The sequence below is a fragment of the Leguminivora glycinivorella genome, chromosome 5, assembly GCF_023078275.1.
Source record: "Leguminivora glycinivorella isolate SPB_JAAS2020 chromosome 5, LegGlyc_1.1, whole genome shotgun sequence".
In the NCBI taxonomy this organism is placed as follows: Eukaryota; Metazoa; Arthropoda; class Insecta; order Lepidoptera; family Tortricidae; genus Leguminivora; species Leguminivora glycinivorella.
In genome coordinates this window covers 708,187-728,595 of record NC_062975.1, presented here as the reverse complement: position 1 = coordinate 728,595, position 20,409 = coordinate 708,187, and the positions used below count along the sequence as shown (strand labels likewise).

Sequence of the window (20,409 nt, the reverse complement as noted above, 5' to 3'; positions counted from 1 at the left end):
AAACATATAAAAAAAACTGCACATTTTTAATATATTGCATTATCAAGGTCTATTAACTAAATTACTTACATCAAAAATGACGGAAAATACTAGGGCGGATATTCCGTTTCATACATTGTTTATTTAAAAGTTACATTATTTTTCTCTAGAACTTGATGGAATCTATTTAATAAGCACTGATAATGCAATATATTAAAAAAATGCTTTTTAAATATTTTTCATTATTTATTGTCAAAATATAAATTATTTTTCAAAAATATTTAGCGAACATAGTATGCGTAATTCAGAATTTCTGGAAGCGTCACCGAACTCATCTAAAGTGACAAAATAGTTTAGCTGAACTTACACAGCGATTGACGTTGGCTAGGTACCCTGTTAAGGCTCAAGCTGAGTAAAAGCTGAAAATGATCTAATATCTGTTACGTTATCTATGGTTCTAGTTTATGGTACAATTCGTATTTTGAATCAGTCGAATAAATAATGGCTTGACAATCATTGTCTTATTATTTTATATAAATATTCATAGTGATTAAACATGGTGTCAGAAGTATAAATACTATAGATAGACATAACAATGGGTGAGTCGAGCAAAGATACTATTATTCCTACTATTCCCCAATCCCCACCCCGTCCACAATACTCACAGCGGCATGCCTTCCTCCGACCCCTGGAATTTACGGAATCCATGGAGGAGAATTGGAAACTATGGGTCCAAAAATTTAAAATATATCTTCTTGCCGAGGACCTGGAAACAGTTTCCGACGATCGTAAGGTCGCATTATTACTCCACAACATGGGTGATAAAGGAGTAGAGATATATAACTCATTTAATTTAGATACAAAACAAACCTTCGATGAGGTCCTAAAGAAATTCAATTCTTATTTCATCCCAAAAGTTAATATTACCATGCAGCGCCACAAATTCTTCACGAGGGCACAAGGACCTACCGAGTCGTTTGATGAATTTCTTACTGACCTTCAAAATAAAAGCATGACATGCAACTTTAGTGATAAGAGGGAAGAACTCGTGCGGGATGTCATAGTAATAGGATTAGCCAATTCCGCTATGAAGGAGAGGCTACTGCGCACGGAAGATCTAACCCTCCAAAAGGCAATCACTATGTGCAGAGCGGCCGAATTATCCCAAAAACAAGTCGCAGAACTAACGAACGAGATACCTGCAACCTCCGTGCTCAACGTCAGCTCAACGCCGATTCACGACGTCAAACACGTCAATCCTGTCAACACGTCAAGAACAAGAAGCATCAAGATGAGAAAATGCTATCGTTGTGGCAATAACTGGGATCGTACTCATCAATGCCCAGCCATGGGTTGCAAATGCCAGAAGTGTGGCATCCCTAATCACTTTGCAAAAGTCTGCAGGAACAGACAAGTTGCAGCGATAGTGCAACAACCAAGTGAGGACGTCGACATGGACAGCGAGGAGACTTACTTCGTAGGCTGCATCAATAGCGAGTGTGAATGTGAGTGGATTGAGACATTCATTATTAATAATAAAAATATAAATGTTAAACTAGATACAGGCGCCCAAGTAAACTGCATGTCCTTAGCTACATACAAGTCTCTCAATCTTGATGAAAAATTCATAGTTAGTAAGCGCATTAAATTGGTGACACTTCATGATAAATGCATACCTGTCAAAGGTGTGTGCACTATTAAATCTTACCTCAAAAATGGAAAGTATGATAATATTCAATTTGTTATTGTGAATACAGAATGCATGACTATCCTAGGTCTACGATCATGCGTGAAATTGAAATTAGTTACTAGGAACATGGTCGACACTATTCGTGTGTCGGATAACACCGACACAAATAAAATTATGTCGAAATATACTGATTTGTTCAATGGCATTGGCTGTTTTAAAAAACCTTATAAAATTGTATTACAGGAAAATGCAATTCCCAGAGCCGATCCACCTCGTCGGGTCCCTATAGCACTAAGACAAAACCTTAAAGAAGAGTTGGAAAATATGGTGAGACAACAAATAATTACCAAAAATGAGGATCCGATGGAGTGGGTCAACTCTACTGTTGTAACCAAAAAGAAGAACAATAAAATTCGCGTATGTATTGATCCCCGGTATTTAAATAAGTTTATTATAAGAACGCATAAACAGTTGCCAACTGTCGATGACATACTAGATAAGTTATCAGGATCTAAGTATTTTTCCAAATTCGACTGTAGCAGTGGATTTTGGACCGTACAGCTTGACCCGGAGAGTTCAAAGTTGTGCACGTTTTCTACTCCATTTGGAAATTACTCCTATAAAAGATTGCCATTTGGACTTTCCGTGTCAACGGAAGCGTTTCAGGAACGTATGGAAGAGACGTTCAGTGACATCGACAATGTACAATTTTATGTGGATGATTTAATTATTTACGCTAACACCGTGGAAGAACATAATAAAGTGTTACTAAATGTATTGAAAAGAGCTCAGGAATGTAATGTCAAATTCAACAGGGAGAAATCTCAAATTCTGCGTAAAGAAATTTCATTTCTAGGTATGATTGTAAGTGACCAAGGGGTTAAACCCGACCCAATGAAAGCAATGGCTATCTCTGAACTGAAATGCATTCATGACAAGAAAGAACTTGAAAGATTTCTAGGAATGACAAATTACCTGTCAAAATTTATCAATAACTATTCGACTATTACAAGCCCGTTACGTGAGCTTCTCAAAAAAGATATATTATTTAAATGGCTTCCTTCTCATGAAAGTGCATTTAATAAGCTTAAGGACGCATTAACGAATGCTCCGACACTTAAACTATTTAATAGCAATAAAGATATTGTTGTATCAGTAGATTGCAGCTCAGAAGGGGTAGGCGCTTGCCTTTTACAAGACAGACAGCCTGTTGCATACGCTTCAAAGGCACTAACCGAATGTCAGAAGGGATATGCACAGGTTGAACGTGAGATGTTTGCTATTGTGTTTGGATGCATTAAATTCCATAAGTATATTTTAGGAAAACATGTCTTAGTTGAAACCGATCATTCTGCCTTAGAAATTTTATTTAAAAAACCTCTGTCTTTAGTTCCTGTAAGATTACAGAGAATGATGCTTAAAATACAAGGATATGACATTACTGTCAAGTACGTGCCCGGAAAACAAATGTACATATCAGACTTTCTCAGTCGCTCATTTCTAAACGATAAAAATGATGAAACAAAACAACTTGATGAAGACTTTAATAAGGAAATAATTTGTCATGTAGAGATTATGATGGATTTGCTGCCTATTTCTAGCGAAAAGAGACAGCTCATTGCGATGAAAACTACTGAGGATCCTACACTATCTTGTTTAAAAAACTATATTCATCATGGTTGGCCAATTTCTAAAAATAATTTGAATGACTCAGTAAAACCTTTTTGGAATTTTCGCAATGAATTGTCTGTAGTTGACGATATTATTTTAAGAAATAATCTGGTTGTGATACCATTGACATTACAGAAAATGATGTTAGAAATTATACATGAGGGTCACTTAGGATTAAATACATGTCTTAGAAGAGCTAAAAATGTTATGTTTTGGCCTGGATTGACAAGTCAAATTAAAGAACTCTGCAATAACTGTCAAACATGTGCCGTGTTTAGAAAAAATAATACCAAAGAACCAATACATTTTCATGAGATACCCAGACATCCTTGGTTAAAGCTAGGCACGGATCTTTTCGAATTTAATAAGCAATATTTTTTGATAGTTGTGGATTACTACAGCAAATTTTTTGAAGTGGTTCGAATAAATGACTTGTCTTCCAAAACCATTATCAATCACATCAAGTCTATGATAGTTCGACATGGGTGTCCATTAGAGGTTGTAAGTGACAATGGCCCGCAATATTCTTGTAAAGAGTTTAAAGAATTTGCAGATGCATATGGATTTAAGCATATTACTTCATCTCCTGACTATCCAAAGTCTAACGGATTAGCAGAATCGTGTGTCAAAATTGTGAAATCTTTATTCAAAAAGTGTAAAGAGGATAACACAGATCCTTACATAGCTTTATTAAATTTTAGAAATAGTCCTAAGGAAAATAGCCCTTCTCCAGCTAATCTTCTGTTTAATAGAAACCTTAATGATCGTTGTCCTGTGTCTGCAAATTATTTAAAACCTAAAATATATACTAGAAACTATCACATAGATAAAACTTTGCAACATAAGGTAGGATACCATTATAATAAAGCAGCTAAAATACTGAAAGAATTAGAAGTAGGACAGAGTATCATGTTTAAAAAAGGTTTTCAGATGACCGCTGGCAAAAAGGCACTATTGTAAATAAGGCAAATTTTCCTCGTTCTTACATTGTAGAGGACGAACAAGGTCGCCAATACAGGAGGAACAGGCAATTTCTGCGTAGCATAAACGGCTTTGAACATGCTAATTCTACTCAAAACGAGTCTGTTAACCCTAACCCTTATGCTATAAATTATGACAGTGATGACAGTGAGTCTGATTCTTTTTATGAAGCAGAGGAAAGGGATGCTGATGATCAGGAGATCATAAATACAAGCGATGTAAGCCAAAACAACACTGAAATCATTGTTGCTCCGGAAAGAAATCCTGATCTGTATAAAACTAGGTCTGGGCGAATAGTTAAGCCTCCATCGAGGCTAATTGAATCTTTGTAGTTTGTGTTTGTTATAATTTTATTAAGGAGAGGAATGTTACGTTATCTATGGTTCTAGTTTATGGTACAATTCGTATTTTGAATCAGTCGAATAAATAATGGCTTGACAATCATTGTCTTATTATTTTATATAAATATTCATAGTGATTAAACAATATCCAGTGTAGTAGGACGCTGTATCAGTTGTCTGATGTGTCGATAAAACTTATTATGGGTACAAATCTTGCAAGCCGAAGGCAAAATTTTATTTAGATCGGTTTTTATGATTCAACCTAAACCCCTCTGTACTTTGTACAGAGTAAATAAATATTACCTTATATAATTAAAATATCATATTATTCAACTATAATTTTATGTGAGCAAATATTCACGTTCACGCAAAATAAAATACTCAAATGTAACAACTTACATTAAGCACCTAAGTAACCAAAGTGAAATAAATTATGTCATTTGTCTTACCCATTCTTTTATTCACGCTCGGGGTAAATCCTCGAAAGGTTGGGGCGTTTAGTGACTCGTTTGAAAGATTTGTATTCGTTACAATAAAAAATATCGTGTTTTTTGTAAGAATGTAAATGATCCAAAATCCATTTTATCAGTTTTATGCGTTGGTCGTTGCATAGGTACTTACAAAGAAATAATTATTACTTATACTAAAGCGAGAACTAAGATGTAAAATTTTACATACTTTGTCGTACCTATTTTTAGAGCTCCTGTTTTTGATTTCCATTCCTATTATTTTGAACGGTATTAAAATGGTTTGTAGTGTGTAGTAAAAAGTTTAGTAATAACGAACGAAGTTTTTATTCATGTTTTACCATCGATCTAAACTACCTAGATGCACCATCACGGCTTAGAATGTGTCCGCAGCAAATTGTGCTTGAAAATGTTCTAAGCACAATTGGGCGGTCAGTAGCGCTTCATCCGCCGTGTCGGCAACATGCCTAAGTGCTCCGTAAAAAAGTGCAAAAATAGCACCTTATATACGTTAAAAAAGGTTGACGTATCGTATTTCCGGTAAGTAATTGTTAATAATTTTATAATGTTATGCATTTGTGGCCAAAATGGCTTCCTTACTTACTAAAAACATTTATTTTCTAGAATAATTAAAGTAAATTCCTTGATTTGGTCTTACGCAGTTTGTCTCTTTCTCTCGCGCTATACTAGTAATGAGCGGACGGCGACAAAAGATAGTTGAAGTGGAACATAGTTAAAAATGGAATGATGGAGTCGCTAATTTATATTTTTTGTAAAAGAAGCCTATTTCATATTAATAATGTATGTATTTATTTATTATTATGGACCAATAAGTCTGAAATAAATGATTTCAATTCAATAACATTAATACATATCTTATAAATTACTTTAATTATAAAAAGAAACAACCCGGGAATAGCAAATTCGTTTTTAAGTAATAAAAAAGGTTTTTATTCCAGATTCCCAAAAAAAGACGTTAAAAGGGAAAAATGGCGCAAGATTATAGCTGAGGAGCGGAGAGAAGATTTGCCCACACAAAGCTTTGAAAGAAATTACGTAGAATAATAAATTAATGTCATCATTCAATTCTTCTTTGTTTTAATAGCTACTTAATTCATATTCTCCAAGTGCTCCATCCCTCACACACCACATACAATCCCTCAACTGTTTAATACCTTAAATATCGTAGATAGTATATATATATATTGCTAAAAGAAGACTTTATTTTATTTTCAAAACTTAGAAACTTTGAAAACCGGTCTGGCACAGTCGGTAGTGACCCTGCCTGCTACACCGCGGTCCCGGGTTCGAATCCCGGTAAGGGCATTTGTTTGTGTGATGAGCACAGATATTTGTTCCCGAGTCATGGATGTTTTCTATGTATATAAGTATTTATATATTATATATATCGTTGTCTGAGTACCCACAACACAAGCCTTCTTGAGCTTACCGTGGGCCTCAGTCAATCTGTGTAAGAATGTCCTATAATATTTATTTATTTATTTAGTAAATGTGCATTCAATTTTTTTTTATTTTTACTATGAGGACTTATACAGGATGTATTTTGATAGCGGGTCAGTAAGGCCGGTATGAGATCCCGTAGTCCTACATGAAAATAGTCTAAGGGGACCATCCATCAATTTTAAATTGATGAAAAATGGCATTTACAGATTTTGGAAAATTTTTCATTTTTCATAAATTTCAAATTGATGGATGGTCCCCTTAGAATATTTTCATGTAGGACTACGGGATCTCATACCGGCCTTACTGACCCGCTATCAAAATACACCCTGTATAAGTCCTCATAGTAAAAATCAAAAAAATAATAATGCACTTTTACTAAGTTTTAAAAATAAAATGAAGTCTTCTTTCAGCGAAATATGCTATCTACGATATTTAAGGTACTTTCCCTCCATGTGACATCGCCGTGGGACACCCTGTATATACCTCAGTTGACTCTATTTAATAATGCAAACATTGCAAAACGTGGAGGTATTGATCAGTTGCAATTGTCCCCCAGTCCAAATTGTCCCGCCGTACCTTATATATTTTTTTGTTTGAGATAATATCAATAAAAATATCATACAGTAAAAACTCATTTTATTCGCTTAAAATACGCAACATCTCGAAAAATGTTATACCAAACGTTTTGTTCCTTAAGAAATTTTCTATCTAATAGGATTTTTTAAAACAGTTTTTCGCACAAATACCGCAAATTTCCTCATTCTCGCCTTTCATCTCATAGCGCGACTCCCATGATGCCTCTGTCCATCCTCGTTCCCAATGTAAAAATGGCGTTTAGATTGTTGCAGCGCGAACGAAATTAAACTTATGTTGGTTGCAATAAGACGTAGATTTGTTTAAAAATATGCACACCTGCGATCTGCGGTAATAAAATTTTATGGCTTTCGCGATGATCACATTCATTAATGTCATAACCGCCAATTGCTTGCATTTGAAATCGAACTTTAAGTACTAAGAAATAACGTTGTTTTTGTAAAAAAATGAAAGTAGTTTTACTACATTGCGAAGTTTTCGTTTGTCAACTAGACGCACACATTTGCAACTAAGCGATCGGACACTTTTGAGTGTCGAATTTGCAGGTGATAGTGTATCTAGGTAAGTTTAAATCGATGTGTTTTACTAGTTAGTGGTTAGTTAATTGATGACTACATCGTAAAAAACTAAGTCGCTTCTCGCTGTCTCCTTTATCCTTTAAAACTATGCAACGGATTTTGATGCAGTTTTTTAAAGGTGGGTACACTACCTATTAAAATATCTCTTGAATCAGTACTCAATAGAAAGTTTTATATGTTTAATACCCGAGCGAAGCCGAAGAAGGTCGCTAGTCTCTAAATATTTGACAAAGCCATATGAATGGTTCCAGTTTTGATCAAGTCTTTGATGCCACTCTGAATATTCCACAAAATCCAAGATAAAAAGGTTTTTAAATAAATATTTCCTTTTGGAAGCGGCTTATGAATTCCGAAAGCTTTCATTGAAAGCCGCTGAAGATCTTCCATTGAAACGGAGTTATCAAATACGTTCATGGTATAAATAATAGGTACCCGCCTTATTAGTCTTATTACACTCGGTTTTGGAAGTGTTCATTTTTAGCTTTTTCACAGTGCGAATTTTATTTGAGTAAAGGCAACGTTCGTTTTGTAATTTTTTTTACCGCCGACGCAAAAACGACGGAGTGTTTTAAGTTTGACGTGTCTGTCTATGTGTGTGTCTGTATGTGACATCGTAATTGTAGCTTTCGGACGGATAAACAGATTTCGATTTCGGTCTTTTTTTGTTTGAAAGCTGAATTAGTCAAGATTGTTCATAGCCCTGTCTGATGAAATCGGTCTACTATGTCGGTTTTTTAATTTTTTTTCTTATGAATTCAATCTAAATGGGAAACAATAAGTTTATTGTTATTAAAGACATTGACGTATTTTTGGACATAGGCATTTATAATATCGGTGAGCTGGTGTGCTATTAATTTATTAGGTATTTAGCAAAATGCAAATAAAGTTTACAAATGTTTAACTGACAAAATTATATATTTATTTAATCATTGCGGAATATTTATTTACGTTTATGGTAATGCAAGTAACATTTCACACGCAAAACGATTAATAATTTTGAACGTTGGTAATGTCACATTGATTTCCGACGTGTGCGTAGCCGAATGCACAAACGCTCACGATAATATCTCTTTCGTAGCTATCTATCTCTATCGCTCTTGCGTATTGGTACGACAGAGCCAGACTACCTTTCTGCGGCGTTTCGGTGGCGTTTCGCGTCGCAGAAATGCCATTCGGCTACGGGGCCTGGCTTAAGTAAAATTCAATTAACAGATTTGAGTAGAGAACTCGTGTAATAAATGAATTCGTTGCTAAAGTATATTTGGTAAGTTACAATTTAATATGTCAAGGCGTAGGTATATTAAGTTCGAGTTGCACTGAGTTCTATTTCGTAGGTACATCATAAATATGGTTTTCAACGTTAACTCGGTGTAGGTAGATATAACCATAGGTTAAATAGAAGATCATACCATCCCATACATTAAAATGCGACCGCCTAAGAACGCGCATACACTACACCACATATAAGATGGCGCCACAAAAAATGCTTTATTGCCATCGATTATTTGTAGATTGGCGTTAAAAGTGACACTACGCCATGTACAAGTATAATCGAAAGGTACAAGACATTTTTTTGTATTTCTTTCTTCGACTTCGACTTCGAGGAGAGGCTGGCAACCTGTCACTCCAATGTCACAATGTCGTTTCTTTCAATCCCTTCATTGCCAAGAGTGGCACTGATTGAGTAGTTTCATGTTCTCTGCCTACCCCTTTATGACATACAGACGTGATTTTATGTATGTACGTGTGTTAAGTTATTTATTACTAATCGATGGAATCAGGCGTTACTTTGCGGAAATCCATGTTAATCGTAAACTAGAACTTTCCTTTGCTAATCCGCGAATAGATAACGTGCAAGTCAATCAGTGCTAACCTGTTATAATTACTTGCGTATTTTTACATGCAATTAATTTTCCCACCCTCCCACCGCAAAATAAAAATAAATACGCAAATAAATATAACAACCCACCACCAAAAATACAAAACTCGACACGTGTTTCGCCTCTCTACGAGGCATCCTCAGGAGCTGATGTTGACGGCCCGAAGTCCCGCAACTGACTGATCGTCCCCAGAATGGTCGGCCATATTTATACTTTGTCCATCCCCCTACCAAGCAAGTTAGATGGAAAAATTCGTAATAACGGCGATGACGCAACATTCAACTGCTCATTAAGGATTAACCCCTATTGTTGTACCTAATTATCTCCAACTGTTCCAGAACCCCCAAACGCAGCCCTTTCTCACATACATGTAAAACATCAAAAGAATGATTCTCTGATACAGTATGGTCACTCTCTATCAAATGCTTTGCAAAATTGGATCTCTCTGGATGGTTGTGCCTGTATGATGCCATATGCTCCTTATACCTAGTAGTGAAATTGCGGCCTGTTTGGCCCACGTACACTTTGTTACAAACATCACAGCTCAACTTATAAACCCCAGATTTTTTCCCCTTTCTCGATCCTATCTTTGCCGTTACAAAGCTTGGAGTGCAAAGTGTTATTTGTCCTAAAGGCCACAGGAATGCCGTTTGACTTCAAAATCTTATAAATGTCCTCTGACACTTTGCCAACATAAGTAATGCTCGCTTGACACCTCTTAACCGGTTCAGAAGGACGTGCCGCATACAACATATTGTTAACCATAACCATTCGCTTCTTTCTGATGATGCCATCAACGATTGATTTATCATAACCGTTCGAAACTGCCAAGTGGTAAATAATGTCCAATTCGGCTCGATAGTGTTCTTCAGAAAGAGGCACAGACAACATCCTATGCACATAACAGTGAAAAGCGGCCAACCTATGCTGCCAAGGGTGTGTAGAAGAAGCTGGTATAACTGTATCAGTATGTGTAGGCTTGCGGTAAATTTGAAATTGATGGCTATTATTAACTCTAGTAATGGTCAAATCTAGAAAATTCAATGACTTGTCTTGCTCTAGTTCCTTCTTAAACTTGATCTTTGGATGTTTACTATTAAGCCCAGTAACAAATTCATCCAGCAGGTCCATACTCCCCGTCCAACAAATAATCAAATCATCTACGTATCTGAAGTAATACAATATATTATCATTCCCTGCAATATGCTGGTTCTCAAAGTGGTCCATAAAGATATCCGCCATTAGAGGACTCAGTGGAGAACCCATGGCTAAACCATCACTTTGCAAATAATACTGTCCCCCGAATCTAAAATAATTATGTTTCATACATATAGCAGTTAGATCTATCAACTCATCTACCTCCCCTGGATGTAAACGTTGCTTTTCAAAAAGGTCCCTTAGAATATCCAAAGTTTCCCCATACGGCACATTCGTAAACAAACTATCTACATCCAACGAAAGCAAGACAGCATTCTCCGGAATAATAATATCTTTGATCTTTTCTATTAACTGCAAACTATTCCTCAAACAAAACTTCGGCCGGAACTGAGACTTTTCTCTAATAATGTGATTCAACCTCTTAGCTAGATTATAAGTTGGTGCACCCAAATATGAGACCACTGGACGAACTGGAATGTTATCCTTATGAATCTTAGGTAGCCCATAAAGAATAGGAGCTCGTGGATTCATTGGCACAACCATGCTCTTCTGATGTTCAGTTTCAAAAACAAACATAGAGTTCTTAATTGCCTGTCTCAGATCTTTCTGGAATCCTGGAGTTGGGTCTCTCTGCAAACTCGAAAAGCCATCACCTTGAATCAGATCAAGAACTTTCTGATTATAACTTCCTTTCTCCATAATAACAATGCAATTTCCTTTGTCTGCTTTCGAAACTACCAAATCATTTTCTCGCACTTTCCGTTGAATAGTTCTCAGTGCCAAACCATCAGAACTAAATCCACCACCCTGTGCCGGAACAGTACTCTTAATAACATTGGCCACCATGGTCTTGGTATCTAAATCACCACGGCCCCGCACTATCGCTACCTCTGAATCTACAGCCAAATTCTCTAACGTCCCCTGAGTTATTTTTGGCTGGAAATTATATTTCAACCCTTTTCCTAAAAGCTCTACTTCATTCTCCGAAAACTCCACATCAGTTAAATTTTTCACACGAGGATGGAAGTCATGGTGAGGTGTTGGTTCCGTTTCCCCCCCCTCAAAAACGAACTCGACTCCGTTAACCTACGCAATTTGTTTAGCTGAGTAGTATACATCTCATGTGCAAGTTCAGAAGCAAAGTATCTCGCCTTTTGGTCTAGGATATCAAACTCGAGATTATGCAACTTAAATGAGAGTTCAGAATACAACACTTTAAGATGCAGTTTCAAATTATCTCTAACCGAAAACCAATGGCGAGATTCTTCGTTCAACCAAATTCTCTGAGCCCTACTAACAGCCAACTTAGCAGCCCTCGAATTGCTACTACAACGCAACTGGATGTAATTAGGCACAACGTTCAAACGCTTGCACTGTTGATTAAACCACACATTCTGGACAGCTGCACGATGTTGTTTGGTTAGTTTGACATAAAGTCGTGCCTGTTCGGCCACGCTAGCCGTTTTCAAATAATCGATGGAATCAGGCGTTACTTTGCGGAAATCCATGTTAATCGTAAACTAGAACTTTCCTTTGCTAATCCGCGAATAGATAACGTGCAAGTCAATCAGTGCTAACCTGTTATAATTACTTGCGTATTTTTACATGCAATTAATTTTCCCACCCTCCCACCGCAAAATAAAAATAAATACGCAAATAAATATAACAACCCACCACCAAAAATACAAAACTCGACACGTGTTTCGCCTCTCTACGAGGCATCCTCAGGAGCTGATGTTGACGGCCCGAAGTCCCGCAACTGACTGATCGTCCCCAGAATGGTCGGCCATATTTATACTTTGTCCATCCCCCTACCAAGCAAGTTAGATGGAAAAATTCGTAATAACGGCGATGACGCAACATTCAACTGCTCATTAAGGATTAACCCCCTATTGTTGTACCTAATTATCTCCAACTGTTCCAGAACCCCCAAACGCAGCCCTTTCTCACATACATGTAAAACATCAAAAGAATGATTCTCTGATACAGTATGGTCACTCTCTATCAAATGCTTTGCAAAATTGGATCTCTCTGGATGGTTGTGCCTGTATGATGCCATATGCTCCTTATACCTAGTAGTGAAATTGCGGCCTGTTTGGCCCACGTACACTTTGTTACAAACATCACAGCTCAACTTATAAACCCCAGATTTTTTCCCTTTCTCGATCCTATCTTTGCCGTTACAAAGCTTGGAGTGCAAAGTGTTATTTGTCCTAAAGGCCACAGGAATGCCGTTTGACTTCAAAATCTTATAAATGTCCTCTGACACTTTGCCAACATAAGTAATGCTCGCTTGACACCTCTTAACCGGTTCAGAAGGACGTGCCGCATACAACATATTGTTAACCATAACCATTCGCTTCTTTCTGATGATGCCATCAACGATTGATTTATCATAACCGTTCGAAACTGCCAAGTGGTAAATAATGTCCAATTCGGCTCGATAGTGTTCTTCAGAAAGAGGCACAGACAACATCCTATGCACATAACAGTGAAAAGCGGCCAACCTATGCTGCCAAGGGTGTGTAGAAGAAGCTGGTATAACTGTATCAGTATGTGTAGGCTTGCGGTAAATTTGAAATTGATGGCTATTATTAACTCTAGTAATGGTCAAATCTAGAAAATTCAATGACTTGTCTTGCTCTAGTTCCTTCTTAAACTTGATCTTTGGATGTTTACTATTAAGCCCAGTAACAAATTCATCCAGCAGGTCCATACTCCCCGTCCAACAAATAATCAAATCATCTACGTATCTGAAGTAATACAATATATTATCATTCCCTGCAATATGCTGGTTCTCAAAGTGGTCCATAAAGATATCCGCCATTAGAGGACTCAGTGGAGAACCCATGGCTAAACCATCACTTTGCAAATAATACTGTCCCCCGAATCTAAAATAATTATGTTTCATACATATAGCAGTTAGATCTATCAACTCATCTACCTCCCCTGGATGTAAACGTTGCTTTTCAAAAAGGTCCCTTAGAATATCCAAAGTTTCCCCATACGGCACATTCGTAAACAAACTATCTACATCCAACGAAAGCAAGACAGCATTCTCCGGAATAATAATATCTTTGATCTTTTCTATTAACTGCAAACTATTCCTCAAACAAAACTTCGGCCGGAACTGAGACTTTTCTCTAATAATGTGATTCAACCTCTTAGCTAGATTATAAGTTGGTGCACCCAAATATGAGACCACTGGACGAACTGGAATGTTATCCTTATGAATCTTAGGTAGCCCATAAAGAATAGGAGCTCGTGGATTCATTGGCACAACCATGCTCTTCTGATGTTCAGTTTCAAAAACAAACATAGAGTTCTTAATTGCCTGTCTCAGATCTTTCTGGAATCCTGGAGTTGGGTCTCTCTGCAAACTCGAAAAGCCATCACCTTGAATCAGATCAAGAACTTTCTGATTATAACTTCCTTTCTCCATAATAACAATGCAATTTCCTTTGTCTGCTTTCGAAACTACCAAATCATTTTCTCGCACTTTCCGTTGAATAGTTCTCAGTGCCAAACCATCAGAACTAAATCCACCACCCTGTGCCGGAACAGTACTCTTAATAACATTGGCCACCATGGTCTTGGTATCTAAATCACCACGGCCCCGCACTATCGCTACCTCTGAATCTACAGCCAAATTCTCTAACGTCCCCTGAGTTATTTTTGGCTGGAAATTATATTTCAACCCTTTTCCTAAAAGCTCTACTTCATTCTCCGAAAACTCCACATCAGTTAAATTCCACTGAGTCCTCTAATGGCGGATATCTTTATGGACCACTTTGAGAACCAGCATATTGCAGGGAATGATAATATATTGTATTACTTCAGATACGTAGATGATTTGATTATTTGTTGGACGGGGAGTATGGACCTGCTGGATGAATTTGTTACTGGGCTTAATAGTAAACATCCAAAGATCAAGTTTAAGAAGGAACTAGAGCAAGACAAGTCATTGAATTTTCTAGATTTGACCATTACTAGAGTTAATAATAGCCATCAATTTCAAATTTACCGCAAGCCTACACATACTGATACAGTTATACCAGCTTCTTCTACACACCCTTGGCAGCATAGGTTGGCCGCTTTTCACTGTTATGTGCATAGGATGTTGTCTGTGCCTCTTTCTGAAGAACACTATCGAGCCGAATTGGACATTATTTACCACTTGGCAGTTTCGAACGGTTATGATAAATCAATCGTTGATGGCATCATCAGAAAGAAGCGAATGGTTATGGTTAACAATATGTTGTATGCGGCACGTCCTTCTGAACCGGTTAAGAGGTGTCAAGCGAGCATTACTTATGTTGGCAAAGTGTCAGAGGACATTTATAAGATTTTGAAGTCAAACGGCATTCCTGTGGCCTTTAGGACAAATAACACTTTGCACTCCAAGCTTTGTAACGGCAAAGATAGGATCGAGAAAGGGAAAAAATCTGGGGTTTATAAGTTGAGCTGTGATGTTTGTAACAAAGTGTACGTGGGCCAAACAGGCCGCAATTTCACTACTAGGTATAAGGAGCATATGGCATCATACAGGCACAACCATCCAGAGAGATCCAATTTTGCAAAGCATTTGATAGAGAGTGACCATACAGTAGTTTTGATGTTTTACATGTATGTGAGAAAGGGCTGCGTTTGGGGGTTCTGGAACAGTTGGAGATAATTAGGTACAACAATAGGGGGTTAATCCTTAATGAGCAGTTGAATGTTGCGTCATCGCCGTTATTACGAATTTTTCCATCTAACTTGCTTGGTAGGGGGGATGGACAAAGTATAAATATGGCCGACCATTCTGGGGACGATCAGTCAGTTGCGGGACTTCGGGCCGTCAACATCAGCTCCTGAGGATGCCTCGTAGAGAGGCGAAACACGTGTCGAGTTTTGTATTTTTGGTGGTGGGTTGTTATATTTATTTGCGTATTTATTTTTATTTTGCGGTGGGAGGGTGGGAAAATTAATTGCATGTAAAAATACGCAAGTAATTATAACAGGTTAGCACTGATTGACTTGCACGTTATCTATTCGCGGATTAGCAAAGGAAAGTTCTAGTTTACGATTAACATGGATTTCCGCAAAGTAACGCCTGATTCCATCGATTATTTGAAAACGGCTAGCGTGGCCGAACAGGCACGACTTTATGTCAAACTAACCAAACAACATCGTGCAGCTGTCCAGAATGTGTGGTTTAATCAACAGTGCAAGCGTTTGAACGTTGTGCCTAATTACATCCAGTTGCGTTGTAGTAGCAATTCGAGGGCTGCTAAGTTGGCTGTTAGTAGGGCTCAGAGAATTTGGTTGAACGAAGAATCTCGCCATTGGTTTTCGGTTAGAGATAATTTGAAACTGCATCTTAAAGTGTTGTATTCTGAACTCTCATTTAAGTTGCATAATCTCGAGTTTGATATCCTAGACCAAAAGGCGAGATACTTTGCTTCTGAACTTGCACATGAGATGTATACTACTCAGCTAAACAAATTGCGTAGGTTAACGGAGTCGAGTTCGTTTTTGAGGGGAGGGAAACGGAACCAACACCTCACCATGACTTCCATCCTCGTGTGAAAAATTTAACTGATGTGGAGTTTTCGGAGAATGAAGTAGAGCTTTTAGGAAAAGGGTTGAAATATAATTTCCAGCCAAAAATAACTCAGGGGACGTTAGAGAATTTGGCTGTAGATTCAGAGGTAGCGATAGTGCGGGGCCGTGGTGATTTAGATACCAAGACCATGGTGGCCAATGTTATTAAGAGTACTGTTCCGGCACAGGGTGGTGGATTTAGTTCTGATGGTTTGGCACTGAGAACTATTCAACGGAAAGTGCGAGAAAATGATTTGGTAGTTTCGAAAGCAGACAAAGGAAATTGCATTGTTATTATGGAGAAAGGAAGTTATAATCAGAAAGTTCTTGATCTGATTCAAGGTGATGGCTTTTCGAGTTTGCAGAGAGACCCAACTCCAGGATTCCAGAAAGATCTGAGACAGGCAATTAAGAACTCTATGTTTGTTTTTGAAACTGAACATCAGAAGAGCATGGTTGTGCCAATGAATCCACGAGCTCCTATTCTTTATGGGCTACCTAAGATTCATAAGGATAACATTCCAGTTCGTCCAGTGGTCTCATATTTGGGTGCACCAACTTATAATCTAGCTAAGAGGTTGAATCACATTATTAGAGAAAAGTCTCAGTTCCGGCCGAAGTTTTGTTTGAGGAATAGTTTGCAGTTAATAGAAAAGATCAAAGATATTATTATTCCGGAGAATGCTGTCTTGCTTTCGTTGGATGTAGATAGTTTGTTTACGAATGTGCCGTATGGGGAAACTTTGGATATTCTAAGGGACCTTTTTGAAAAGCAACGTTTACATCCAGGGGAGGTAGATGAGTTGATAGATCTAACTGCTATATGTATGAAACATAATTATTTTAGATTCGGGGGACAGTATTATTTGCAAAGTGATGGTTTAGCCATGGGTTCTCCACTGAGTCCTCTAATGGCGGATATCTTTATGGACCACTTTGAGAACCAGCATATTGCAGGGAATGATAATATATTGTATTACTTCAGATACGTAGATGATTTGATTATTTGTTGGACGGGGAGTATGGACCTGCTGGATGAATTTGTTACTGGGCTTAATAGTAAACATCCAAAGATCAAGTTTAAGAAGGAACTAGAGCAAGACAAGTCATTGAATTTTCTAGATTTGACCATTACTAGAGTTAATAATAGCCATCAATTTCAAATTTACCGCAAGCCTACACATACTGATACAGTTATACCAGCTTCTTCTACACACCCTTGGCAGCATAGGTTGGCCGCTTTTCACTGTTATGTGCATAGGATGTTGTCTGTGCCTCTTTCTGAAGAACACTATCGAGCCGAATTGGACATTATTTACCACTTGGCAGTTTCGAACGGTTATGATAAATCAATCGTTGATGGCATCATCAGAAAGAAGCGAATGGTTATGGTTAACAATATGTTGTATGCGGCACGTCCTTCTGAACCGGTTAAGAGGTGTCAAGCGAGCATTACTTATGTTGGCAAAGTGTCAGAGGACATTTATAAGATTTTGAAGTCAAACGGCATTCCTGTGGCCTTTAGGACAAATAACACTTTGCACTCCAAGCTTTGTAACGGCAAAGATAGGATCGAGAAAGGGAAAAAATCTGGGGTTTATAAGTTGAGCTGTGATGTTTGTAACAAAGTGTACGTGGGCCAAACAGGCCGCAATTTCACTACTAGGTATAAGGAGCATATGGCATCATACAGGCACAACCATCCAGAGAGATCCAATTTTGCAAAGCATTTGATAGAGAGTGACCATACTGTATCAGAGAATCATTCTTTTGATGTTTTACATGTATGTGAGAAAGGGCTGCGTTTGGGGGTTCTGGAACAGTTGGAGATAATTAGGTACAACAATAGGGGTTAATCCTTAATGAGCAGTTGAATGTTGCGTCATCGCCGTTATTACGAATTTTTCCATCTAACTTGCTTGGTAGGGGGGATGGACAAAGTATAAATATGGCCGACCATTCTGGGGACGATCAGTCAGTTGCGGGACTTCGGGCCGTCAACATCAGCTCCTGAGGATGCCTCGTAGAGAGGCGAAACACGTGTCGAGTTTTGTATTTTTGGTGGTGGGTTGTTATATTTATTTGCGTATTTATTTTTATTTTGCGGTGGGAGGGTGGGAAAATTAATTGCATGTAAAAATACGCAAGTAATTATAACAGGTTAGCACTGATTGACTTGCACGTTATCTATTCGCGGATTAGCAAAGGAAAGTTCTAGTTTACGATTAACATGGATTTCCGCAAAGTAACGCCTGATTCCATCGATTATTTGAAAACGGCTAGCGTGGCCGAACAGGCACGACTTTATGTCAAACTAACCAAACAACATCGTGCAGCTGTCCAGAATGTGTGGTTTAATCAACAGTGCAAGCGTTTGAACGTTGTGCCTAATTACATCCAGTTGCGTTGTAGTAGCAATTCGAGGGCTGCTAAGTTGGCTGTTAGTAGGGCTCAGAGAATTTGGTTGAACGAAGAATCTCGCCATTGGTTTTCGGTTAGAGATAATTTGAAACTGCATCTTAAAGTGTTGTATTCTGAACTCTCATTTAAGTTGCATAATCTCGAGTTTGATATCCTAGACCAAAAGGCGAGATACTTTGCTTCTGAACTTGCACATGAGATGTATACTACTCAGCTAAACAAATTGCGTAGGTTAACGGAGTCGAGTTCGTTTTTGAGGGGAGGGAAACGGAACCAACACCTCACCATGACTTCCATCCTCGTGTGAAAAATTTAACTGATGTGGAGTTTTCGGAGAATGAAGTAGAGCTTTTAGGAAAAGGGTTGAAATATAATTTCCAGCCAAAAATAACTCAGGGGACGTTAGAGAATTTGGCTGTAGATTCAGAGGTAGCGATAGTGCGGGGCCGTGGTGATTTAGATACCAAGACCATGGTGGCCAATGTTATTAAGAGTACTGTTCCGGCACAGGGTGGTGGATTTAGTTCTGATGGTTTGGCACTGAGAACTATTCAACGGAAAGTGCGAGAAAATGATTTGGTAGTTTCGAAAGCAGACAAAGGAAATTGCATTGTTATTATGGAGAAAGGAAGTTATAATCAGAAAGTTCTTGATCTGATTCAAGGTGATGGCTTTTCGAGTTTGCAGAGAGACCCAACTCCAGGATTCCAGAAAGATCTGAGACAGGCAATTAAGAACTCTATGTTTGTTTTTGAAACTGAACATCAGAAGAGCATGGTTGTGCCAATGAATCCACGAGCTCCTATTCTTTATGGGCTACCTAAGATTCATAAGGATAACATTCCAGTTCGTCCAGTGGTCTCATATTTGGGTGCACCAACTTATAATCTAGCTAAGAGGTTGAATCACATTATTAGAGAAAAGTCTCAGTTCCGGCCGAAGTTTTGTTTGAGGAATAGTTTGCAGTTAATAGAAAAGATCAAAGATATTATTATTCCGGAGAATGCTGTCTTGCTTTCGTTGGATGTAGATAGTTTGTTTACGAATGTGCCGTATGGGGAAACTTTGGATATTCTAAGGGACCTTTTTGAAAAGCAACGTTTACATCCAGGGGAGGTAGATGAGTTGATAGATCTAACTGCTATATGTATGAAACATAATTATTTTAGATTCGGGGGACAGTATTATTTGCAAAGTGATGGTTTAGCCATGGGTTCTCCACTGAGTCCTCTAATGGCGGATATCTTTATGGACCACTTTGAGAACCAGCATATTGCAGGGAATGATAATATATTGTATTACTTCAGATACGTAGATGATTTGATTATTTGTTGGACGGGGAGTATGGACCTGCTGGATGAATTTGTTACTGGGCTTAATAGTAAACATCCAAAGATCAAGTTTAAGAAGGAACTAGAGCAAGACAAGTCATTGAATTTTCTAGATTTGACCATTACTAGAGTTAATAATAGCCATCAATTTCAAATTTACCGCAAGCCTACACATACTGATACAGTTATACCAGCTTCTTCTACACACCCTTGGCAGCATAGGTTGGCCGCTTTTCACTGTTATGTGCATAGGATGTTGTCTGTGCCT

General features: G+C 37.9%; 2 protein-coding genes across 7 annotated transcripts in view; one reads left to right on the top strand and one right to left on the bottom strand.

Annotated features, from left to right (window-relative positions):
• The window catches only part of LOC125226253, a 108,039-nt gene that overhangs the window by 27,097 nt on the left and 60,533 nt on the right, over positions 1 to 20,409 (bottom strand). The gene's annotated exons all lie outside the window — the stretch shown is intronic.
• LOC125226254 lies at positions 462 to 2,526 on the top strand. The gene is made up of 2 exons (XM_048130180.1): positions 462 to 1,484; positions 1,913 to 2,526. Coding segments are annotated over exons 1-2 (912 nt in total). The 5' UTR covers positions 462 to 574; the 3' UTR covers positions 1,915 to 2,526.